The sequence below is a fragment of the Nestor notabilis genome, unplaced genomic scaffold (assembly GCF_000696875.1).
Source record: "Nestor notabilis isolate BGI_N333 unplaced genomic scaffold, ASM69687v1 scaffold15984, whole genome shotgun sequence".
In the NCBI taxonomy this organism is placed as follows: Eukaryota; Metazoa; Chordata; class Aves; order Psittaciformes; family Psittacidae; genus Nestor; species Nestor notabilis.
Window position 1 is genome coordinate 27,040 of NW_009927017.1, and position 25,991 is coordinate 53,030.

The 25,991-nt window shown below is 43.6% G+C and overlaps 1 protein-coding gene across 2 annotated transcripts; it reads right to left on the bottom strand.

Moving 5' to 3' along the window:
* Positions 1-840: 840 nt before the first annotated feature.
* On the bottom strand, positions 841-24,541 carry LOC104400925 (hepatocyte nuclear factor 4-beta-like). Of its 2 annotated transcripts, XM_010013866.1 has the most exons (11): positions 24,372-24,541; positions 24,057-24,060; positions 17,495-17,695; positions 15,542-15,636; positions 7,827-7,933; positions 6,566-6,721; positions 6,009-6,096; positions 5,059-5,211; positions 3,070-3,306; positions 2,326-2,439; positions 841-1,306 (listed from the first exon to the last, which is right to left on the bottom strand). In XM_010013866.1, exons 1-11 carry the CDS (start codon positions 24,484-24,486, stop codon positions 1,170-1,172), a joined length of 1,407 nt encoding a protein of 468 aa, XP_010012168.1. In that variant the 5' UTR covers positions 24,487-24,541; the 3' UTR covers positions 841-1,169. The 2 variants fall into 2 exon arrangements, with proteins under 2 accessions (XP_010012168.1, XP_010012170.1); XM_010013868.1 differs by lacking the exon at positions 24,057-24,060 and having other exon boundaries at positions 1,170-1,306; positions 17,495-17,666; positions 24,372-24,486.
* Positions 24,542-25,991: the final 1,450 nt, after the last annotated feature.

The following is a 25,991-nucleotide window of genomic DNA, read 5'->3' on the forward strand; positions in this document are numbered from 1 at the left end:
CTAATGCATTCAAATAAAGACCCTAACACGGTGATTGCACTTTAGGCACATTGGAGGTTGTTAGACTCTTGTGCTTTTAAGGTTTTTTTTTTAAGTATAATTTTAAGTAATTGTAACACGGTTATTAGTTTGTCACCTACCACTGATAAAGTTTTACATTAAAACCTTATGTCTTAAATAAAAACAGTATTTTTATAAGTGTTTTTTTAGGAGACCTGCTGCTTCCTTTTTTGGCTAACTTAGAAGTTTAGGTTGCAGACATTACAAAGATACATAAACTACAGCAAAAATCATATTTATGTACTGGGAAATAAGGGGTTTTTTCCTTGCATTTTTGTTACTACTCTTGCTTCTTCCATATATGTTTACAGTAAAAGTTTACAGAAGAGACAAAGCAGTGATTTGGTAAGTCAATAGCTTCCTGAGCTTCTGGCCAGTTGTGGGTTTTACCAGAGCCAGCAGCCACAGGCTGATACAGAGATCCTTGCTTCTATCCTGGAGCTGCATTAGATGCACACACAGAGTAGAGGTTACATCAGATGGCTCACAACTGGACTCTATGTATATTGGAAATCATAGAAGATTACAGAAATGTTGGAAAAAAATAAATGACCAACATTAGATGTGGAACAAAATACATCTACTTGGTATAAGAAACCATTGGCCTGGTAAGGGTTAAGATATTCTTCCTAAAGCTTAACATGCAGCAGGAGAATGGGAGTGTAATTAAATTTTTAATGGGAATAGACCTTTTCATACTGACAATTTAAGATAGACTGCACTCAGTAATGATTATCAGGAGCTGTGTAAGGCATTTGGTTTTACAAAGATAGTGGCTGAAGGCTTTAAAAGGGTCATGATCACACCAAGTTAGGTGGTAACAAATGCAGCCAGAAGCTCTGCTCCAAACAGGTTATAGTCTTGGTCCTACTGACAAAAGCATTAGTCCAAATCCCTTATGAAATTAGGGTGATGGTGGTGGGAAGACCGGTGGTGAGACTCCTGCTGCAGTCTGGCACCTGGTGCTTGACTCATGGATGGGAAAGAGCGTGACTGACAGATCCGGGTACAGGCAGGGGATAGCTGTGCTTTGCCTCTGAAAGAGAAAGGGCCCATTTCACTTTCAGCATGGTTTCCACATTGCTCCCAGCTTCTCCTTCCACCTCTCCCTATAGAATCTCCTGCTTGGTTATCACTGTCTGAGGCAGGAGCTGTGCTACAGCGTTGGGTCCTGCACTAGAGCCTAGTTTATAGTCTTCACTGCCTGTACTTGTAGAAGGAGATGGAAGGGATGTTTCAGGAGATGCTGTGGGAGAGAAAAGAAACAGAATTAACAGGGACTTGGATGCTGTTCAATAGAGCAGTGCCCAAATAAAATCACAAAACTATCCTGCAAACCAAGGAGCAGGAGCTTGTAGGGATGGGGCAGGGGGATCCATCCCAAATTCAGGCATGTTCCAGCATATTCTTCCTTTCTGGTCTGTGATGAGGCACAGGGTGGACTGGTAAGCGCATACCAACTCTTAGCATTTTGTACCTAGGGAAATTCCCCTCACTGCTTTTCAATCCTTTCTCTCCTCATCACAGGAGAGCTCTATTTGCTGGCCACTCTACCTCATTTACAGAACACAGTGTCCCTCTAACCTCCCTTGCTGTAAGGCATCTTAAAAAAAAATCAAACCAAAAAGCTAAAATACATGATACCAACATTTATATGGGTGAGAAATGGCAAATTTGCTGCAAGCGATAGGACCGTAACTGGCAGAAGGCAACTGTGTGTGCCAGACATGGTGATTACATGGGAATGATTGTTGAACTGCAACTCATATTCTACTTTATTCTTTTTTAATTGCATGGTCCATTTGCTGCTACAGTGGATAAATGCCTTAACCAATAGCCATTGCCTAGCAGCAGTGCCTGGAGTGGTTGAAGATGGTCTTGTATTCTGGTCATATTGTTCTGTTTGACAGCAACCAAGATGCTTTACATAGGGAAACCCTCGCCACTAATAACCATCTGTGCTGCTTTGTGGCATTTCCCAGTGCTGCCCACATTCATAGAAACGCACCGTCATCAATCTTGATCTCTTTCTTTTTTAAACTTGTGGTGTGTAGTAGCATCTCCAAATCCCTCTGGATCATGCTATCGTGAAAATCTCGGCTTCCCTTTAGAACCATGTAAAGGAGTCAGCAAAGTGGGCCATGAACTCTGACTCAAGTGTAATGCTTAAACATATAAATAAACTTGAAGGTATTTTTCTTAACTGCTTCTCCTATCCAGTACCTTCATTATGCTGACACTAGTAGCATATAAATGGACACGTACGGTCTGGAGCAGTGTGAATCACAGAGCTCATGTTGCTTGGGAGGACGTGTCCTGGCAGCGATTCCAGGTTGAGGTTGGGAGGTCCTGACTGGTACTGAAGGTCAATGGAGGTTCCTGCAGTGGAAGTGGGAAAGACATCATTCTTCGTGTAGTTATAGAGAAGCCAGATGCTCTGGGCCAAACATCTTTTATGCAGAGAATGTGGAAGACTCCTGTGGAGGTTGTCCTGGCTTGACTCTGCTTCCTTCCTGCTCTCAGCATCCTCACTGGCTAGGGACAACCTCCCGGAATGGCTGGGGTTTCATCTGGTTTTCAGTTTCAGAACAACTGCACTGTTATCTGTCTCTGTGTGTCCCCCAGTTACTGCTTTTATCAGGGTTTCCCATAAAGTTACAACTTTTACATATTGCTAAGAAAAAAATGTGTTGTCTTCTTGCAAAAGTTTGGTAGGGTGCCTAAAAGTCAAGTGTCCACTGGCATGGAGCACCACAGAGTGTACCCGCTGACTGATCCTGGGTCAGATTTTCAGAGTCAGGCTGGAAAGAAAAGGCTTGGGAATTAAATTGGAGTGAGAAGAACCAATATTCAAGCTATAGTTCAACCTGAGCTTTCACTTCCCTCCTCCCAAAACCAGGTTCTCTGTACCATATGTCCTCCAGAGAAGGACACAAACCCAGACATCAAGCCCTGTAAACGGCTTTGAAACAGGACAACTTTGCTGTTGTTTCTCAGCAGGGTTCATACCTCCCAGCAGCATCTCCTGCAGCAAGCTGTCGATCCTGGCCACCCCAAAGAGCTTCATGAACTGGACTTGCTCTATCATCTGCCAGGTGATGCTCTGCAGCGGTGGCAGCAGGAGGAGGATGTCGCTGAACCGGCCTCGGGAGTCGTACTGGCGGTCATTGATGTAGTCTTCTAGGTTGACTTGGACCTGGAAGCGCATGTTCTTCACCTTTGCGGGCTCACTCAGGCCCTTACAGTCTGGGAGGAGGAAAAAGGAAGGTAATTGCTGGCCTGTGTAACCAGAAAGTGTTGCCCTGTCAGTCAGGCTCTGCAGAGGGGAAAGGGTGAGATGGCAGTGATTCCCTGACAATTATCTGTCAGTCTCCAAGTTTGTCTGACAGATCGGCATTAGGCTGCCACTACTGTATATCTCACATGGAATAGGGAAACAGTAAGAGGAATTTGTGGGAGAAAAGTCATTTGAGGGGAAATTGAGGTGACACAGTAAGAAAATAAGATCTTGCTTCAGATGGGTACATCTGGCTATTGCCATTAGTGAAGAGGAAGGATTTAGGACTTGACCCATATCTGTCCTTCCAAGGAAATGGCCTGGAATTTTCCCCTGAAAAGAGTCCCAACCATTGCCACTAAATCCAGGCAGGTTTAGTGCCTATATGGTGTAAATACACCCTCTGCAGCATCAGATTCTTATCTTGATTTCCTGTCTTTGACCTGTCAAATCTGTTTCTCATGCACCACTGGTCCAGCTTTGCCTAAGCAAGAATGTGCGCTCAGAGTAGGATGAAGTGCTGGGATTTACAGCATTCCACTCTCCTGCTATCTAAAACTGAGATTTCTGGCTCACTGGACCATTTTCTTCACTTCCTAAAAGAATCCACAAGCACCACATTTTCGGGATCATCATGAGAAGAGATTAGGTAAAGTGGTTATCAAGTTAGTGTATGTCAGCATGTAACTCTATAGACATGCCTACTTGTTAACATGAATTAATTTCTCTTCTGTAGAGCTTTGCACTTTTTCCTTTCAGATGTAATCCCAGCGCCTCACTGTTGCAATGATCTAAAGCTTTGCTGAGATACTGATCAGCCGAGAAGGTAATTTGTCAGACTCAATTTGATCATACCACCCTTACTCAGGTTTACAGCAGACTCTTTGGCGAACCAGAGTTCATGATGTTTGTAAAACTCCGATGACTTGATTTCAAACCAGGGAACACAATAAAAAATAACTAATGGAAAAGACTTTTATTTCTCCGTGCTAATATATGTCAAAGACAAAAAAGCTTTGTTCTGGACTTGGGGTTGTTCCCCCATCTCTTCTCCAAACTACAATACATACTCAAGGGACTCCAAGAAGTGGCTGTGTGTGCTGCAAGCATGTAGAAACAGGGAAGTCGGGGGGGAACCTGGGCTGAGACAGAAACCCTCGTGCTTCTGGAATGAGAATACAGCATATGAGAATATGCCTCTGTGTGCTTCCCTATTCCCCATCCTGTACGGATCAGCCCTGCCCTTGGTCAGTACTGGCTGCCAGCAAGATCCATTAACAGACATCCTTGGTATCTTTGGGTAGTCTGAACAGTCCAGCTTTCTATGGCTTTTAAGGCTGCTTTCTCTGATGGATGCTCCACACTGCTGCTCAGTTGACTCACTTCACTTATGCATAATTCAGTATAGGCATGTATGTCCTTAATAGTCATCTGCTTCATTTCAGACTGATGGGCTTTCCTGAAGCTAAGCTACGGGAGGAGCAAAACTCCTTTAGGGTCTGCAGAGTCTTGCACATGGGTCTGGCTGGAATTGCTTGCTAAATAGCAAAATGTTCAGGAATAGCTCACTTCTAACATGTCCTTACTGCACTACTAAGCATTGCTCATTACAGCAGAGGCAGGGTGAAATGTAGAGCTGCTGCCAAGAGGTTTTCCTGGTTATTGAGGAGCCCTCAACTCCTGCTCAAGCCTCATGCTTGGCAATCAGGAATGAAACTTACCTGGATCAAAGAAGATGATGGCTTTGAGACAAGCATACTCATTGTCATCGATCTGGATGTCCCGCAAGGGCTTCACCAACTCATCCAAGATTCTGGTGGCCACACGAGCGATTTCCAGTTCTGGGCAGTGCATTGGAATGATGAAGTCATTCCCTGAGGAGACAAGAGAAATCCTTTGTCACATTTTCGCTCTAGCTCTGCAGACACAATCACATCCAGAAGTTACCACAAGGCATGTTGCCATAGTCCCAGTGCCCATGTGCAGCAGATTTCCAGTGTGCAGCTTCATACTTGAGATTCACAAGTGAGAAGCAAGCCATGAATCTCATCCTTCGGTCCTTATTTATCTCATTTGCACGTCATGCACCCACACTGTACTCAAAGCCTGCTCCACGTTCTGCTCTGGTTTACCCTGTTATACCTAGCATCTGTTTGCAAGTGGTGTGGCATCTTTATTTTTGGCATGTGTTTTTTTAAATGAAGTTCTCCCTCCCTCTTTTCTCTAAAGTGTGGCTTTCCAGGCCAGAATTCTCATTTTCACAAGAATAATCCTGCCTGTGTTTCTGGTGGTAGAAAGGAAATACCTATTTGCACTATCATTTTTAATAGACCTTTCTGCTAAGATTTTAAGCACCAATACCCAAAATACCCCATTGCCTGTGTCCTGGCAATTTCAGTTACAAAAAACAAAGGCAACTCAGTTTGAGATGCCATTTAAATACTCGTGGGTTTCTCACCCACAATTCCAAGGCAGTAAGGGAACTGTTGTATATGTCCCAGTGAACTTGGTTGCTCATTTTATACTTCTCCAAAGACCTTTTCAAGCACTTCAGTCTCAGGACAGATGAACAGACCATGCCCAGGAGTGCAGAGAGGTTTGCAGACAGGCAGAATACTTGGCAATAACTTGATTGTGTGAATTATAAAAGGAGTGCACTTCATTACATTACCTAATAGCAGAAAATCAGTGTACGGTATGGACCGCTTGGCTACCCCGAGGAGAAGGTGTTCCCCCGCATGGGCTCTGAGCAAGGCAACCTGGAGGTGGCACAAAAGAAAGAAATGTACAGATAACATACAATTAGGAGTAATTAGAAGTTATTAGTATATTATATTATTAGTATAGCTTCACTTTTCAGAAATGCCACATTCATGGCAAACTAAGTAAAAAGTTGTTTTCAAGTGAAAGAACAAAGAGGGGCATGAGAGCTTACGAGATAAACGGCTTTTATATTCAATTATCAGGTACTAATAAAGGGAAAATTAGTCTTTTTTGACTGGGTCCTTGTGCAGACTGGAGTGATTGACTATTATATTTTGGGGGACTTTAGCTACTTGACTTATTTTTAATCAGTCCCTTGTCCTTTGTTATTATTTCTCTCCCAATAGTTTATTGCTCTGCATAGGGTGATCTATACATTAATGTCAGATTCTCCGGCTGAAAGGTCTGGCTGGCAATTCCCGTTGAAGGCAGTGGCTTTGCAGGGATTAAGCATTTGCATTGTACCTGGTCATCCAGTGGGAGCTCACAGAACGCTGGGATGTATTTTGCCCATTCAACCAACACCAGAAGCTGCTGTTTCATAGATTCAGACACATCGTTGATGGTAGCCACTTTCTTCATGGCAATGTCCGTGCTGTGCACTGGACTCAGTGATGAATACTGAAAGAGAAGTGACCCAGTTACACTGAGAACAGATCAGTGCTTTCTTGCCATCCTGTAGAGCAACAATTCATTGATAACAGGGGAGCTTTCACAGATGGTCACCTCATCAGGTCATTGAAAAGAAAGACATTTGGCACTGTGGTTGCACACTTACATGCTCAGCAGTGCATCATCCCCAACGTACAGCCCTCAGTGAAGCTTCCACGAGGTGGTGCTCGGTCCCAACAGACACCCCTCCCTCCTCCGCCTCCTTCCCTACTCTCCGGGCTGGCTCAGGATAAAATCTGATTGATATTCCCATTCCTAGCAGTAGCCAGCAGCACTGGGTCTCAGCTTTCCATCGACCACTTGAGCCAGCCAAATGCATGACATGCATCCAGCCTTTCTTCCCCCAAGTTGCTGTCTGGGACACGAAACACCCATTTCAACCTCTAAAGAGCTGCGTGGCGGGGAGAGGGTTAAAACAGTACTTCTTGAAAAGGAAGTGGACGCATTGCTGCATGTAGTGTGCAACATCTGGACTGAGTGTTTCAGTGGAGAAATGATATTTGCATAAGAATTTAAAGGACTCTCAGGGTGAAACTTATTGTGGAACATGAAGTGAGAAAACAATCAGCATTAGCCGAAGCTCAGCAATTTTATTATCTATATTTTTCTACCCTAACACTATTGCCCTGCTAAAGCTACAAGAAAAGACATAATCAACCTTATCAGGAACAATATGTTCTGAGCAGGACGGAGTGTGCAGCAAGGAGGGATAAACTGCTGTATGAAATGCAATCAGGTTTTAGGGCGCAGCAACAATTTAGGCTGGGGCAGAGGGGACCCAGGGTCTGCAACATCCCTCAGACTTTCAGGTTTGCATCTCACTTGCCAAAGGCTTCATCTGCTTCTTGCAGGACATGTTGCCTTGATGAGGCACTGATGATTTTTACTGCTGGTTTTGGCTATCTCTAAGGCATTTTCTTCCCTGTGGCTTTGTGCAAGAGCCATCCAAGGGCAGAAAAAGATCCAGTTCTGGTTGGTTTGGTGACTTTGTAACTGCATATGGGACAGCTGAAGGTGATGTACTTGTTTGGAGGGCTGTCCCTGCATTTCATACCTGCTGTGCCATGGCCTCTGCCTGAGTGAGCACATTGATGGAGAGCGAGCTGTTGTCCTCATAGCTGCTCCTTCGAATGCTGATCCTGTCACGCTCATTCTGCACAGCTGAAATGAAAGTGAGCAGTGGTTGTGTTAGCAAGAAATGCCCCACACAACCCATGGCTGCTGTAACTTGTGGTCCCCAAACAGCAGTGGATGGAGTTTCAGTGCCCATGAGAGCATCCGCTCTTGTTGGATGCTGGAATAAGATTAAGCAAGCCCCAGAGGAGGGGAAAAGGCCACCAGAGAGGGAGAAGACAAAGCACAGGAGCAACAAAGGGAGATCAAGCCATTTGGCAGTCTGAGCAACCCTTATGGGATGTCAGCTTGTCCCACTGGGTTTGATGCAGTTCAGGGGGACTTCGGGGATGTAATGTAGACACTTTTCACTTGGCCATGCACCCACACTGCTGGAGTCCTGGCCTCTGATACTCTCTTTGCCATGTCTGAATGGAGGACTCCCCTCCTGCACTCCTGGTACTGCAGGATGCTCTTGAGGTTGCATCTCATCTTACCACAGCACTGGAGAAAACCATCCTCTGATCCCACCTCAAAGCAGCGTGGACGTGTCCTCTGCTCCTGAGGCATCAAAGAACATCTCCACCACTCACAGCAACCGAGAAGAGTCATCTCATGAAGGAAGCTCCAGAGAAAGGAAGCTTAAATTCACTGATTCCCCTTAAAACTATTCCCTCAGCCTTGCCTATCATGCTGCTGATTTCAATGAGTGTGCAATCCTGAGGCACTGCTGGCACCCAGCGGATGGAACAAACCAAAGCCAGGGTCTGGCTCCAGCTCTGTTGGCACTCTGTGCAAAACACTGCTGCAAATCAGCTCTGAGTGTCCTGACTGTCCGTAACAGTGATAAAACACTCCTTGGACACACCACAGTGACCACAGCCCAGTGATCATCAGCCCTGGGCCTTTTGCAAATAGAAAGATATGACCATGCCATGGTGAATTAGATAAAAGAAATGCTCACTTTTTGAGGCCCATTCCATCCTTTAAACCATCTTTCCCCCGAAGCACAAGCTACATGTAGCTCCATGCTCCATCAACCCTTCATGTTGAACATAAGGGATTTATTGCACTTTGACAGCTTATTTTTGCAACTCAAGCTCCAAGAGCCGATGACTCCACTGCAGTCACGAAGTAAAACAGCAGCAGAGAAAAAGTAGGATTGGTTCAACCTAGTTTTCAGTGTTAGATTCTCCAGTAAGCGCTGCTGCACCCCTCCAGCAGCCAACAAGGCCATAGGGGGCTGGATGAAGGAACCCAAATGGAGACTCAGCATTTTCCTGACAGCTTATATGTCTTGCCTATGTACAGTTAGGAAAGGCAATCACCAGGTCCTTAAAGAGGAGGGAACAGGAAGATGTACCATGTGGCGATAACGCAGCACATCCCTCCTTCTTCATACAGCAATTCCAGCCTCCTTTTCAATTTATTTAGGGGGAATGACTCAGACATAGCTGTCAAACTCATTCTGCTTTAACCCACTGGAGGTGAAACAATGTGGTTTTGACCCAAAAGTGGCCACTGGAGATCTCTCCAACAACCTTTTTCATTTCTGCAGAGTCATCAAAACCATTTCGCCATTGCTCTATTGTGACTTTGCCTGGCTGATGGGCCTTGCTCATCACTCTTCTCGTGGGGCAAGTTTCTCTGAGTTCATGCAAAGGAGGAGACGTGGGCACCGTTTTGCTGGGAAGGTGGTTTTTTGTCAGCTCATGTCCAACCACTGATCTGTTTTCCTAACTGGCCTCTGAGAGGCCAACAAAGTCAAAGGGCAGAAAACAAGCAACAGTGACAAAAATCGATACCCCCTGTTATCGGCAGGAGCACAGGGTTTATTTTCCAGGATTTGGGGCTCAGCCTTGCAGTCTATGGGGACCCATTCACTGCTGAGCTGGTCCAGGCATCAAAGCCAGTTGGCACCCCATGATCAGCCTTGCCTGAATGGCTGCAAGAGGCTGGATGGATGCAAGATATACATATTACTGGAGTCTTTTCACGCTATGGATACTATGGAGAGGCAATTACACATCAGTTTAGAGAAAAAAAAACACTACAGCCCTTGGAAGGCTCTACTAACCTGCCTTAGGTGTCAGCATACATTACCCTGTGCATGGGGGGCTGATGGGAAAGGCTGTTCACCCACCAGGGATCTCCAGCACTCTGAAGATGAAGGTGGTTATAGGAACCATAATCTATGATTAACCTTCAGAATAGATTAAACCTTCACATCTTTTTAGGTGCACTAGAAAGACAGCATCCAGCATTGAGGAGGAACAAGCCCGCTCAAATCAATGTCATCACTGATATCCTTGGAAAGTCCCCACCTAACCTTCTATGCCTGGTTTCATATCAGATGCTCCACCACATAGCTGTCCTGGGGCAATAGGACTCTTTTTGCTCACTTACAAGAAAAGGTACAAATTTTGCTTTACCAGCTGAGTTACACATCTTATTTAGGTAAATCCTATGAACCCAGACAGACCTGGTCTTAGTCCCCAGTGACAGACACCTTTAAGAAGCCTCAGCCTGTTTTTCTTCTGGGTCCTTTTATGGCACATATTTCAGTGCTTCCCTCATGCTCTGATAAGCTCAATCTTCAAGTGTAAGTGGATGGTACAGACCGACTTTCTCAAGGTGATTTGAGTGTTATCATTGAAAGTACCCAAGATGTGATGGAATTAGATACAAAAGGGAGTTAATGTTTCACCTGCCACAGAATTAATCTATTACTGTGTGGTTATTATATTGCTATATTTATTGTCTTTGTAAAAAGGAAGGGATAGGTCACTCCTGGTGAGGCATCAGGAGTGCTCGGGGGGTGTGCTGGCACTGAGGGTGCTCAGGCTCAGATGTGATCTTGGCTTTGCAGTCAATAAAACCCAGCAAACTTGTAGGAAGGACAAAAATCCCAGTGTTTCCCAGGGACTATTTCCAGTATGTGCCTGTCAAAAGCTTTGCTCCCCCTTTTTTCCTGTAATCCTGTAATCCTCACAGCTCTCCAGCTCCCAAAGCCAGTAAACACCACAAAAGTCTGCTGCAGCTCTGCAAGAGAGGACGTCAGTGGGAGAAAGTCCCCACGATGCTGCTGGTCAGGGACAGTATGACCCTGACCTATACTTTCCTCTGGGAAAAGGGGAGAGAGGATGAGATAATGCCCCCGTCTCCCTCCAGGGAATTGTCAATGGCTGAGGCATGTCCTGACTGTGGGAAGTGGATGGGAAAACAAACATATTCTCCATTTGACATGGAGGAACCATTGGAGGGGTTTTGTTATTGAGGGCAAGGCAAGGCCCTTTTTGCCATGAGCGTGGATGGCCCTTTTTGCCATCAAGAATGCTGGCAGCCACCAGGTTACAGAGCGCACACGGCAGCTCTTGAGCAAACAGCAGTGTGTTTGCAGGATTGCAACAAACCCCTGTTTCCGAAACATTTTGTCCTTGCTGCCTTGCCACATCAGTACAAAACCTGTGATGAGGAAGCTCCAGGGAGTCCAATAAATACGGGCAATAGCACTGATTGGAAGAGGACAGCAGCAAACCAGTAACTTTCCACAGCAACTGCAGAGGTTAAAGCCCTGCCTACGTGGGAATTACCATTTCTATTATTACTCCACTAAAAACATCCTCATTTAACACCAGTGGAGTTGGAAATGTGTTAATAAATAGCACAAAGAGAAAGCAGGAGGAGGCAAGTGCCCCAGCATGGTGCTGGCATTCACCAGTACTCTGTTTCTGTCTGTAAATCTGTAGGTTTACTACTTCTGCTGCCTGGTTAATTTATATGCACAAATAGTCTTTTTTCCCCAAGCTACCTCTGATTTTGGAGGTGTGGTTTATTTTATTTGCAAATAAATCCCAATGGTACATGCACATTTAATGCTTTCCTGGGCTTTTGGCTCAGTTTATGACTATCACAAAGTAGGGAAGATCCTTTATCTTTTTCATTCATCTTTGCAATAAACTGCGGTCCCAGCCTTCTGAAAGCTGGCAGAAGAGATGTGCAAATAAAAGGTATGAAGCGAGATAGAGGTTCTGTGATACCCTAATAAAACTGTCCTATAAACCTGCCCAATTTAAATATAAATTAAAAAATAGCCTCAAATCCTCCTACTATGTTGTGTCAGTAAGTGATACAGTAATTCTTTTTACTTCTGCATAGAAGTTAGGGAGTCTATGTACATTTACAAATTACATTAAGGGGGATGAAAGGTTAAATATTAACCCCTCTTTTTTCATCAGCTAACTGGATCCTGACAGTGCAATGCTGGCATTTCAAAAGGCTTCTACGTTTTCTGATGCACAACTCCATGTAAGTAGATGACCTGGCTCACTTGAAAAATCACACGCTGCTAATTTACTCAGAGTTAAATGTCATCTCAGTAAGAAGGTAAAAATGCTGTTTTCTTTGGGTGTTTAACTATCTGGTCCACTCCTCGTCCACTAATGCTGTAGTGACCAAAAACCTGTCTGGTAACATTGTGCAAAAGAATAGAAATCGGAACTTCTCCTGTGCAAAGAGAGAAAATACGAGAGAACAGAGAGAAATCTTCCAAAACACCTAAACCCCACTGAGATGCAGTCCCATTCGTAACCACAAAAGAGTAAAAGAGCAAATCTCCTATCAAAATCTTAAATCCTGATCATAGTGGCCTTTCAGGAGTTAAGAATGGCTTTGTGTTCAAGCAAGCCTTTTCCTCTGTCCTCATCCCAACTTTAATGATTGTTTACTTATAGTTATTAAAGTGAATTATTGATACCAAAAATGTAATTGGGATGGGAGTTTTTCCAAACTAGCACATTTCCAGGAAATCTGGGAACTGGACTTTCCACAAGACTAAAATTTTGGTCCTTTTGTGCTCTTGCTGACATTGATGGAATCTGGATCCCATCTCAATGCACAAGCCTGGAGGCATAGCCCTCATGCATGGGACAGTCCTGGTCCTTTCCAAAAGCAGGATCAAATTGAGACTGTACAAACAAGACAACCTAAAGGACTCTACTGATGCTTTCCTCAAGAACCTCCACCCCGCTGCTTCAAACCCATTGTGCACCTACAGCTCGGCTGCACTGCTCTCCCAGTTGAGACCCTGACGCAGACCCTGCTATCCCTATGGACAGCCAGTTTAAAGCTAGCTCAGGTGTCTGTGTCATACTGCTTTTTCTTTGCAGAACTTTCCCTTCTACCAGGCTATACAACATAGCTCCTCACCATTTCTTATCTACTAGAGTTGTTTCCAAAATGGAAAAAAAAATAAAAAAGGAAAAATCCACGTGTCACATCATGTCTTACAACACAGGAGATTGGAAAAAAGTATCACTCTGGGTCCAAAATTCCAGTTTATCAGTCGGTTTTGCTGGGGAACAGCAAGTTTCCAGTATTGCACATACACCCGTTGAGCAGTGGGTCAGTGGCGTGCTGGCCATGGGGAGCCTGTGAGGGTGACACAGCCCTGCTTACCCCACCCCAGGTGTATTGTCACACACAGGCTGGGAAAAGGATCGTTTCCAGCTTCTTCCCCTCTACTGTGAATGAACAATGCTATTACCACACCCTGGAAAGTCTGATTGCTATCATATGGGCTGGCTGGAAAGTGGTGCGCCAGAGAAAGAGAGTGCCGAACCCTTGCGTGCCAGTGCTGGGACAACGGGATATGGCAAGTGTGGATGTCACAGCTGTGGTCTCCCAACATGAACTGGTGCATTTGTATCCACCTAATACTGTCCTATCCCAAGACATGTCTTCCTTTTTCCCTAATGCTTCGCAATACTGTTTAATATTAATCTAAAACCACCCTAAAGCAAATATCTGTGTTCTTTTTGTGCACACAATTGTGCAAGAAGATTTCTTTCACAGTCCTGCACACGTGCTTTGGATATAGTTCTGGTCAGCTAAGCTGATTTCTGCAAAGCAGTTGCTCAAGGTGCTTTAAAATCTTCCTTACCAAACACATGAGCAGTTTGTGAGCACACGACCTGGCTGTGCACTCATAAAAAAGTTTCAAAGAATGTGACTATGTGGAGCTTGACATGAGTCATCTTCCATTGAATGCAATCAATAATGAAGGCAGGAGCCAAGATTTTATAACTTTAACCATAAAAACAATAAAAATCACGCTTCAGCTCAAAGAATGGGGCTGATAACCAGATTTCATCCTTCCCAAGCTGTGGAGCTTGCTGTATTGGCAGTTGGTTTTATCCCCATCTAGAAATGACCAGATCAGCTTTGATTTGGTCTTTATTAATACGAGGGCTGTTTTTTTTTCCATCTGCTGTATTTACTCCATTTCTCCTCAGCTAAAGCAGCAGGCATTTTTGCTACACCCATGACTTATGCCAGATTCCAAGCCACCTTGTTCTCCAGGAAAACATATGGTCAGAAGGTTGGGAAGATTTTTTTCATCACCAGTGAAATCTCATGAATTACCAGAAATCAGTGACAAATTTCCCCTTGGTTTCAGTGGGACCATGACTTCACCCCTTGGGTAGGGGGTGTTTAACTCTGTGGCATGGAAAGAAACTCTCAAGTTCCTTTCCAGTTCCTCGTCCTTTTGCTGTCAGTGGGTTGGAAAACAGAACAAATGATGGGTGAAAAGTGTTGAAACCATCACCCAATGACCTGAACATCAGGAGGATATAGCATCTGTGGTGGGTTGGGCCCCCACGTTGCTATCCACTCGGTGTACAAATGCAATCTCTGCCCAGAAAGCTTGGAGTAAGTAAACCAGTGTTATCCATGCTCTCCCACTATGCGCACACTGAATGAGTAGAGATCAGAAATGGTGATAGGTCCCAGATTTTCCCAGGGAAGCTGACTCTAGTGAGATAAGGCACAGGTGAATAGAAGTGGGTTTTCTCTTGCTTAGGATTAGGCCCTGTAACACTTGGTATTTCCTTTAGTGCGTTGGAAGGGTGCTTCCTGATGGTCACTGCTACCCAAAACGTTTACAGTGCTCCAACTCCCTCTTAATACAGCCAATGTGAAGTGCAACAAAAGACACCTGCCAATACTGGATTGGTCCTTCAGAACTGGTGCGAACAGTGGCTCTATCGTCATGCTATAGCTACCATGAGGACAGCGCTACTGAAGGTTTTGACTCTGACTCAGATCCCAGCTCGTGGGACACTGGAGTCATCTGCCTCTGGGAGTGCTGCCTGTGAGCTTGTACTGTGGAGGAGGAGCTCTTGCAGCATGAGGCATCATGTTTGGGCTAAACCTTGTCCTGTGGGTTGCACCAAGGTACCTGAGCATCAGCCAAGTCAACCACTGAACCCCACTCTTCAGTAGTTGACTGTTGGCATTTATGAGGATGGCAGGTCCCAACTGAGATTGTCATAGCTAGCAGGTGTGTAACAAAGGAATTGCTGTTGTGAAGAACTTAAGAGACCACGTAAACCCTGAGGAAGCCCATCCCTTCCCCAGTATAAAAATATCCTAAGTAGACCAGCCTCCCAGGACAGGTGAATACTGTTGTAAGCTCTCATTGAAATTTCCATCTGATAGATGGAAAATGGGGCTTTCAGTAGCAATAAGTTTCTCACTGTGACACACAAGCATCATCTCTCTGGGCCAGGGCTGCCACTGCTCTCCACCATGATCTGCAGTGGCAGTAGGGCCAGAGACAGCAGCAGGCAGATTTAGAATGCTCTTTGTGCCTACCTTCTTTCTTCATGCCAGCTCTGAAGCACTTCTTCAGCCTGCAGTACCGGCACTGGTTCCTCTTGTCTTTGTCTATCACACACTGTCTGTTGAACCTGGGAGGAGATGAGAAATAAAACATGGAGCAACCATGGCATCTGCAACCCACTCACCCTGAGCAGCCCCAAATACAGTCCCAGACCTCAGTGAACTATGAGCTCATTGAACCTAAAGAGAGTTTGCAAGAAAGGGACTGAATCAGTGTTGGCTTGGCCCAGTTCCTCATCTTCCTCACTGTCACTCCTTCCAGCTGGGAGCACAGTGATTTCAGACCACCCACCCTGTGAGGACTGGGATGGTTTTGGCTGTGAAAGCGTGAATGTGACTCAAGTTGTGCTGGAGTAGGAACTCCATCTCCCACTTCCAGACAATTATTGGGTGTTCAGATTGTTTGATCCCAGTTGTTAACACTGCCCTGCTTTGTGTAGAATAATTAAATTATGGACCACAAGCCCTTTTTGTGTCTGCAGCTTAGTTTTGAGGCACATGGCTTCCTAATTCCTATTTACTTCAATACGGGATTTAGGAACCTATGTGCTTTCAAGGAGTGACCCACGTAGATTTGGCAGCTCTTTCCATGGTGGGTGAAATGATGGAAGAGGAATCTACCACACAGAGAGGAGACGACGTGGGTTGCTCTGGAACCATCATCAGGTTGTAAAAGCCGAGGCGCTTTCCCAGATTGGTAAACAGCCAAAGGTACAAAGGCCCAAAAACTTTCCAAGGAATTCATGTCTGCGATAAACAGCAGAGCTCCGAGCTGGGCTAAGTGCAGCACTGCTCACCAAATAAGGATGTGCAGACAAGTGAACATTTGCCATTTGCTTGGCTTCAATGCTGTGGATCTTCCCTGAGCTGCCAAATATCACAGAGATTCATGGATTCCTGGAGAAGAACAACAGCTCCATCCCAGGAGAGTAAGAGCTGAGATTTCAAAGAAATCAGTAGTAGCTATTGCCTCATCCGCCGGGAACCCATGATTCCTGGGATGGGCACTGTGCATGTGAACACTCCTGTCACCCTGGGGTGTCTCATGGCTGGAGTGATAAGGACCCCAGGAACATTTTGAACAAAGAGAGTGACTCACATTGCAAGAATTTGAAACGCCCTTAAAGGAGGAAGAGCTTTGGAAAAGGAAGAAAACTTCCAGGTTTTAATTAGAGATGAAGGGCTAGAGTGTATTCACTTTTTCCCTCCCCCTTTCCTCCTGTGCTAAAATAAACACCATTTTTCTAAGGTCAACCAAGATAGCTGCTTTATAATTTATAGCCTCCTCCCAGTAAAAAAATGCTCTCAAATATATACCAAAGTGGACGTGAATCATCGCTCGTCCACGCTCAGTCCTCAGAATGATTGTAAAATCATCAGTGATACGTCAGCATATAATAGCTCAATGCATTCAGAACAAAAATGGAGCCGTAGGGGAGGTGGAGGCTTTGGAGGTGACAGGCTTTTAAGTCCTTGTTGGTTTTTACTGGGAAAATCAAGAAAGGCTGTGTTTGAGATGAAATCTCTGGAGCTTTGGTTCTATGCCACCTTGGTTTTCCCTTGCTTGGCTGTGATGAGGTGTCACTCCACACCCAGAATCTCTACTTACGTATTATATACACTGGGCAAACCTCAGGACTATAAGTGTCCCTTGATTTACACCACGGGGAAAGCAGTGGCAGTGAACTCAACAAATGGATTACTCATTGCCACAAAAGGTGTCAGTGTCCAAGATGAGATAGGACATAATTTACTCCTTAGCTCCCTGTCCTCCAGCCATAAACTAAACTGCAGCATTACTGTTAGCATTCGCAGCATGGTAATATGGCATTTGGGATAGGGGCTACATAGTACAAGCTGATCTTCACCCCATGTAATTTACAGCATCAATAAATTGCATTTATGTATTGTGGAAAGGGCAGGTACCTGCAGGAATAGACATGGTTCTTGCGGACGCTCCTCCTGAAGAAGCCTTTGCAGCCATCACAGCTGGATGCCCCATAGTGTTTGCCAGTCGCCCGGTCCCCACAGATGGAGCACAGGGAGCTGATGTTGTTAGTGAGCAGGTTGGTGTTTGCTGATTCATTTGTGATGGTCTCTGTGGGCAGACAATAGGGACCATTAGACCTCTCCATGATGGAAACCAGAATCAGCTCAGGGCAAGTTGCTTTCTTTAAGCAAAGCATTCTCTAAGCCAGAGCCACACACGTGTGCACACACAGTCTGTGTTGCTAGTAAAGCCTCCAGATTGATGGTGATGGTCTTCTCAATCTCAACTGAGAGTAACCCAGTTGCTTTGCTTTTGGTATTGTTTTCTTTCTTTGCTTCAGCAAGTAGAGAGATTTCAAGCTGCATAACCCAACATGCTCACGTGAATTTAACAGTTACCACTACTTTTCTTGTCAGATGCAGAGAAACCTCACCTGGATGTGAGATATATGCTTTTGAGGGATGGCAAGCCACCTCCTCAGTCAGACACGTGAAAGACATAGTTCAAAGCTGGTGACCACAGAAGGCAATGAAAAGAACATCATTAACCTGAATAGATGGAAAGTATAGAAGAGACAGCAGAGGCAGGAAGAACTACTTTATGTACATGACAGAGGCATTGGAAGTAAAAGGCTGCTCTTCCGAGATCCTCTGCAGCTGGAAGACAGAGACAGCAGCTCACACAGGGATCACTTTGGTTCTCCTAAGTGTGGTTCCTGCTCTGAATTGCCCTCTGAAGAGGGCCAATGCTTTACACTGGAAAGCAATAGAGGGTTGCAGTAAGATTGGCCTTCTAAATTAGAGACCTAAAATTAGGTCATATGAATACCCTCTGTAATGTCCTCTGTTTGCACCCACTCATTTGGGGCAGGAATAGTTCTGCCCTTGCCTGGCCTGGTCTGTGTGTATACACTGCTGAAAACTCCCCTTTAAACTTCTCCCTTGGCCTTAACCGCCAGACTCTCTGCCCTCTTAATCCTCCTAATTTGAGGCACAGCTTGGGGAAGGAAAAGTAAAAGAGACGCTTGAGCAGACGCAGATGACAGTGTTTACATCTCACCGAGAGGAGGAATGTTTGTGGAGTCCATCCTGACCTGGGCACTCACTGCAGAATGGCTCTATGAATTTATCACACCTCTGGGAGTGTGTTCTTCGCTCCAGGGGAGCGGATCTCATGCTACAGTGACCTCAGAAAAGTATCTGGGACAGGACACATCCTGCCTTGCAGAAGGGACAGGCAGTGATGAGAAAAACTCAGCTGCTCTGGTACTGAGCAATGAGAAATCCTAGAGAAGATTATTCAAAGGGGAGGAATTGGCATCTGATCTGGACAGTCTAGAGAGATCTTTCTAATGCATAGTGCATAAAAATAGCTCTGGGTAATCCACACACAGCATGTATATATACAGAGAGAAGGGCTATTTCTGTGTAGGAATACACATCAAAAATTTATAGTGAAAATATTTGCTGTGCAAAGAAAATTGTAATCAAAAGCCAAAAAAAGCTTTAGTTTTTCAAAAGCAGGAAAGTTTTTTAGCTAAGGCTAAGATATTTTTATCTAAGACTTCACAAACAAAGGACAGACCTCCTTTCACACACACACCCCCAGAAGCTCCTTTTGAGCTATATTTGCCTTCTAAAATATTGATGAATAAATATTTAGGTTTTAGCAACATGACAAGAAAAAATGACATCAAAATCATTCTTAGGTCATAATGACCTGCCTCTTCCCAAAATCCATGTAAGATGATTCCAGCTCTGACATTTGCCAGCAAGTGGCACTTGGGCCCTTTGAGGACATTGTCTGTGTCAGAGATCCCTAACGGTAATTTACGTCCATTTTTGTGGGTTTTTTACAATGATCCTTTATTTTATTTTGATTTATATACCTCAGTATTAAATGAGCAGTACTAGAATATTCCTTCGAGGATAACTGTAACTAAATATTTATGCATCTGTTGCTTCATCTATTTATTTTTTGAAGGAACATATTGACCATAAACAAATGCACTGAGTGTGCTGGATTCCATTTAAAAAATCCACAACAAACAAACATAAGGAGGCCAATTTTCTCTCCACTTTACTCATACTTTCTCTACTGACTTCAGAAGAATCAGGCCAAGATCATACAGTTTGGATCTCCAATGGACCCTTCATCCTTTACATGGGTCCAGATTGTAGAATGTTCCTGGTGCTGTAAAAGTATTTACTCACTAGAGATGACTTCTTTCACTTATGCTAGTAGGATATGTAAAAGAGCTGCTTGCTGATATAAGGAAGAAATTAATAATTTGGCTTTAAAGCAAGTATTACTAGGGGAAGAACCATAAGCACTGAGTGTGTGAGGGCCCATGGAAGTTAGCAAACCACATTTTGCCCTCACTTGTACCCATGAAAACACAAAGAAACCCATGGGCTGCCTCTTAGTTGGGTAGCAGATGCATGGCTAAAAGTTCAGTCGCTGTTAGGTAGCCATGTGTCCTTTTCAGCTTGGATGTGAACAGAAATTAAAAAGACAGTAAAGAAAAGGAGAGCCTAAGCCAGTATGCACATATTAATTAGGATTATAAAATTTAATTACAAAATCCTGTCACTAACTAATGGTGAGTTCCAAATTAGCAAAGGCACAACCAGTATTGCATGCATCAGGAAACTGTTTCAACGTGTCTTTCAAACCTAGCCAGTGTTTGGGAAATGTCTGGGTTTTCCCTGGGCTGATCGATGCTAGGAAAGGCAGAGGAAAGCCAGGATTCCTGCCAGCACAGTTGCCTGCATGTGAAACCAGCTGAAAACTGTAGACCAGTTCCTTTAGCCCTGCCTAACATACTGCTCAGAGTTCATTAATACATTGTGCATCTCTAGAAGGGTTGCTACCTGAGCTCAGCACCATGCTGAGATGGGATATGGACAAAGTCCAGGTGGTTCACAACAACTGAAACAAGCTCACAACTGTCCTCACCGCCCTGGAGAGAGATGCTCAGAGATATGCATTGGTTATAGATACTCATCATTATGGTATAACAGAGCAGTTCCTAAGCCATGCCACAGCGCCTCTGAAATTACTCCTGGAGAGATGATGATGCTCTCCAAGAGGAAACCATAACTCATCTTGACATTGCATGTGTCTCATGGTTTTGGCCAGACTTCTCACTAGGACTGTCCTGGATATTCGCTGACAGAAAAATCTGAAGTTTAAACCATCTTTTGTAAGTTGCAGCCTGCAGTCAGACCTGATTCAGAGCATGAAAAAGCCATCAAAGATGTTTTGACAGTGCCTGACCATCCCTCAAGCTGCACACATGCCTGTAAGGATCTCTGATCCTTTTGGATGGCCTCTTGGTCATTGTTACTGTAGGATTTGTGGACACTAAATCAAAGTTATGGTTTATATCTCAAAAACTCCCCCTCTATTTGCTAAAAGCTGATATAGAAGGCAGGATGACCTGCACAATGCCAGGGCATCAGTGCTAGCCCCCAGCCAGCCTGACATTTGTGTGCACAGGTTTTGCAATGCCAACTTAGTGCTGATTGCAGTGTCACAGTGGCTTCACCAGCTTTAGGGTCAACCAAGCTCGCAACTAAAATGCACACAAATTCTTAGTACTCACTGCCTCTGTATGTAAGTCATTACCTAACCAGGACTGAAATGCAGACACCAAGTTTCACAGTTATAGGAGATGACAGTGGGATGGTCTTAGTGAGGATGCTGCTGGAAAACTGTATCTGGCTTCCATTCAGAGCTGGAAATCTGCATGGTATACCTGACCTCGCTGCTGCTTTTCCTTTCAGTTATGTTACTGACTGCATCACTTCTAGATGCATTGTGTAGGAGAATTACCTTGTGATACTTCCCTGAATGGCTTTTGCTTTTATCTACCCAGAAATCCAAGCCAGTCTTGGTGTGCACAATTTGCAGCTAACAGATCTCCCAGTTATGTGTACTGGACTAGAATGTAAAGAGATCATAAATGTGGGTTTAGGGCATGTACACACAGTCTAACTTGGTGGCCAAAGCCAGCATTGTGAAACCTGTGTATACAAATGTAGGGCTGGCTGGGGGCTAGCACTGATGCCCTGGCATTGTGCAGGTCATCCTGCCTTCTACATCAGCTTTTAGCAAATAGAGGGGGAGTTTTTGAGATATAAACCGTAGCTTTGATTTGTTCACAAATCCTACGGTAACAATGACCAAGAGGCCAGCCAAAAAGGTCACAGCCCCTCACAGGCATGTGTGCAGCTTGAGGGATGGCCAGGCACTGTCAGAACGTCTTTGATGGCTTTTTCATGGTCTGAATTTGGTCTGACTGCAGCAGGGCTGGGAAAGGTGTTTCTCCAGCCTAGCGCCAAAGCCCCAAGAATCAGTGTGGTGTTTGAGTGCTGAGACAGGAAAATGAGCATCACTGCAGGACAAAGTGTTTGCTGACACTTGACTAAAGAATTAGTGCAATATCTCAATAATGCTTCGTATTTTAAACAGTGACAACTCTGACAAGAGCATGAGGAAATGGGTATTAACAGCACATAAAAACCAAGTGAGAATATGGCTTCTAATGCCAGCCAAAGTAAAGGAAACAAGTTTGTACAGAATGGGAAAATTTCTGCAGTTACAACACATATTTTATAAAGACAGGATTAGCATTGATTTTTGTTCATTTCCTTTTGCCATTTTTTCTATTTAAAACAGACCAGTTTTTATACTCTTCCTCCACTCCCATAGTGGATTCTATTCTTTATTTTAAATTAGTCTCAAAATATTTGGCAAATTATGGGCTACTTAAAGGTGGAAAATCCAAACTGTACATGTAGTCAAATCTCAAAATTATAGCAGCTTCCTGAAGCATAAAGCTGATCACCACAAGTGTTCCTCATCATTAATCAACCTAAAATTTTGATGAAATAATGTTCCAAAGAAGAAAACTATTAGTTTCAAGAAAGTTTGACCTTTTTTGAAAACAGTCTGATTTCCACTTTTAATACTGTTCAGAATGAAAGAAACAGTCCTGAATCCATTAAAATAAACATTTTAATTTTTAATATCATTAATAGCATAACATTTCAATTAAATAACATCAAAATAAACATGTTCTTCCTGATCATGTTTATAAAGAACAAAGCTGCCATTGGATTTAGTAGGGGAAATAATCACAGGAATCTTGCATAATGAGAAAGATACAGCTTAAAACAAAGTTACACATTTGTCAAAAATGCCTAAAATGAGATTATTTCTTAATTCTGACATTTTAAAAAATATTTCTGAAATGACAGACTATCATCTGTGTGACTTTGGGTTACCTGTGGGAACTGAACTCAGCTGGTTAGCAACGTATTTCTATTCATGGACATTTCAGGTCTTTTTTGAAGTTATTTTTACAAACTGCAGAAGAGGACACTTACCCAAGACAAGCAAGCTACTTTCAAAACAGCTAGGTTCTGAGAGAATTGGTTACTCATTAACAGCTAGACAAATAACACAATACTGAGGTAGATAAACTTCAGAAAAGAATCAACCTGTCAGTTCCACTGCATGAAACAACGGGGAGGCCCAGATGGGATTTGGTAGTTAAAATTATAGCAAAATTATATTGAATTTTAAGGAGATTTGTGCCATTCTAAAAAGTAAAAAAATATCCCTTTGTTCAGCAGTAAGTGGCAAAAAAACATCTGTGTTAAATAACATTTTTGGAGTAGGATGGCAGATGGAAACCTTTCTTCAAGAATAAGAAACAAGATCCAGTCTATATCTGGAGCTGTCAGAAAAACAATATACTGAAAATCCTTTCTCTGGGGACAAACCAAGTTTTTCTTGAAGTCAACTTTAAATTCAAATTTATTTGGGCCTTTAACTTTACTTGTCTCCTGACAGCCCTCCGTGTCCCACAATAATAAGTCTAATAATTTTATATTGTAGATAATAGCCCTACTGAAACTCTGATTTCTTTTGATAAGACAGCTAATGAGCAAACATGAGACCCTGAAAATCCCGTCTTAATTTCACTAAGATTCTTAACAAATTCAATGAAATGCTGCCAAAACTCTCCAAAGACATTGTTAACATTGGAATGTCTTTTGGTACAGGGTTGGTTTCATGTTATATGACTAAATGTCTTTTATTTTTCACAAAATAAACCACTAATTTCATAGAACAGTGTTGTCAGAATACTTTTGACTGTTCAAAACCTAAATATCACACAAAATGCTTTCTTTCTGTGAACAAAGCAGAAGTCTCTGTATATAAACATGCCTCACACCCAACTTCTTTGCGTGCTGTACAGGCTTTTAGACCATCTTGGTAGCCAGGAAAATATGCAAGACAAGTAACAATTTGGATATTGCTTCTTGGTCTAAGTACCTAGGAACAACTTAAATTGGACACATGGTGCATCACTTGAGTAACAGACAAATGCCATTTGAGACAGCATTTTTTCCAAGGATTAAAAATGAACCTAAGTCATATATGGCAACAAAACACACATTTTAAGGAAAGAATATTGGTAATAACTCCTCTAATACGTCTCATGGGGGCAAACCTGTGGTGTGCTGTGAAGAGCTCTACCAACTTCTGAAATGCTTTATGGGTCCTTCAGGACATGACGCTCAGCCCACTAAGGAAAAGAATAACTCAAAATGGGACTGGCAAGTGAAAGGGTCCCCTTTCAGCCCAAACATAACCTTAGATACAACAGAAGTTGACAAGTCAGCTGCTTAAATATTATCCCTTTCACCCTTTGCCCCACACCTCCTACCTGCCTTTCCTAGGTGTTCAGCTTTATAACAAAGGTAGTGGAGGTTATTCAAGAGAAAGCGAAATCTTTACCGGTATTACTGGGGAGCATCCGAAGGTTGTCAAATTCCAGCATGGTGTAAGAGGAGTCCAAGGAGTCAACGTAATCTGGCATATCCATGTCCATGATGGGCTGACAAAGCTTCATTATTACTTGTCAACAGCAAGCGAAGCAGCAAAAAACAGCCTTGCTGTCAATCACGTCCAAGATTTCCTCTGCAAAGAGACACCCCAGCCCTTGCAATGACAAATCATTACCCAGCTCTGCCCGCAGTCCCCTCCCCGTGCCAGGAGAGAAGGGATGAAGCCGTTCCCTCTCACGCTTACAGTCCCCTCCCTTCCTGGGGTGCATCTGTGCTCTCTCAGTCCTGATTATATGATATAGATAAGGCCTAGAGTCAAGAGACTTGGATTACATCTTTGGGTCAATACAGCCCTTTTTATGGCTGTTCCTGCACAAACATTTTGAGAAGGGCTGTGAGAGGCATTCACGCACATGCGCCATTCTTCCAGGCCAATGCAGTGGTCATGTCAAATAATACCTGTGTCAGTGTCACCTTGCTCAGCTACCAGCTCATGGGGAAAGAACAAATGATGTCACTTGAAACTGGTGAATACAATGAGTCAGTGTCACAACTGGCTGAAGAGTATCAGGATTGAGAACCTAAAGCATAACCATGAGATACCAATGGTGCTGCACACCGGTTGACACCTTGAGTTTCTTCTAGAGAGTAAAAATGAAGCTTCATTACAGACACATAGCCAGAGAGGAGTTGACTTATACCACCCACCACTCACTGTCCCTGTCACCTGTGTCTTCTCCTTCCTGATGTCACAGATTTCCCATTGAGAAAGAACTTTGTTGTGGTTGTGAGTTGTTAGGGTAGAAAGTTTCAAGCTATGGCAAATGATGAAAAATGGAAAAGACTGGAAGGAACCAGGCAGATTCCCTTGCAGATGTGTGGTGTTGCATTTCATCTTGACCCATGCCTGGCTTTTCTGGAAAAGGCCTGTACTATGGAAATACAATTCCAACTTCTACCCACAGGACTGTGGTGGTTTTCTTTTTAATTTACTGAATTTTGCACAGAAGTTCTTTCCTTGTTAGGGCTCATGAACCACACTGCAAAAGACTGGAAATAAAACACGGCCATACAAAGTGATATAGCTTGAAGTGCTTGGCTTATTCCTGGTTTCAACTTTCACCTGCCTTTCCTGACATTACAGTTCCCTCTCCAGTGACGTTGTTTTGTGTCAGAGGGTCTTTCCTTTCCATGAGCTGTTCTGAGATCCAGTTCAACATCCTGTTGAATCTGGAAGAAAAGAAGAGTCTTGAGAAATACGGAGACATGTTGCCAGAAAAGGAGCTTTGGCCAAAAGAAAAAGGTTGCCAGACTGCCTGAACTCTCACTGAACCGAAAAGTTGGGTGGCCCCGTGTATCCTAGCAATCTTCAAATAGCACGAAATATGCCAAAACTCAGTTTTGAAATGTCTTGCATATACTCATTTTGATTTCATCCCCATTTGATTTCTTTTTTAAATGGATTTTTCCATATCCTGGGGACTTACAGTGGATATTGCAATGGGTTAACTCTAGATAGGCTTTTATCCTATAATGATTGTGTGTAGAAACACTTAGCTTTATTTTCTTA

Bases quoted from the DNA above. Each gene is read 5' to 3' on its own strand.
- LOC104400925 (XM_010013866.1), bottom strand. From the start codon at position 24,486: ATGAAGCTTTGTCAGCCCATCATGGACATGGATATGCCAGATTACGTT. The intron at 15,637-17,494 runs GTACCTGCCCTT...ATCTCCTCCCAG, and splicing joins AACCATGTCTATTCCTGCAG to GTTCAACAGACAGTGTGTGA. The intron at 7,934-15,541 runs GTAGGCACAAAG...CTTTCATTTCAG, and splicing joins AGCTGGCATGAAGAAAGAAG to CTGTGCAGAATGAGCGTGAC.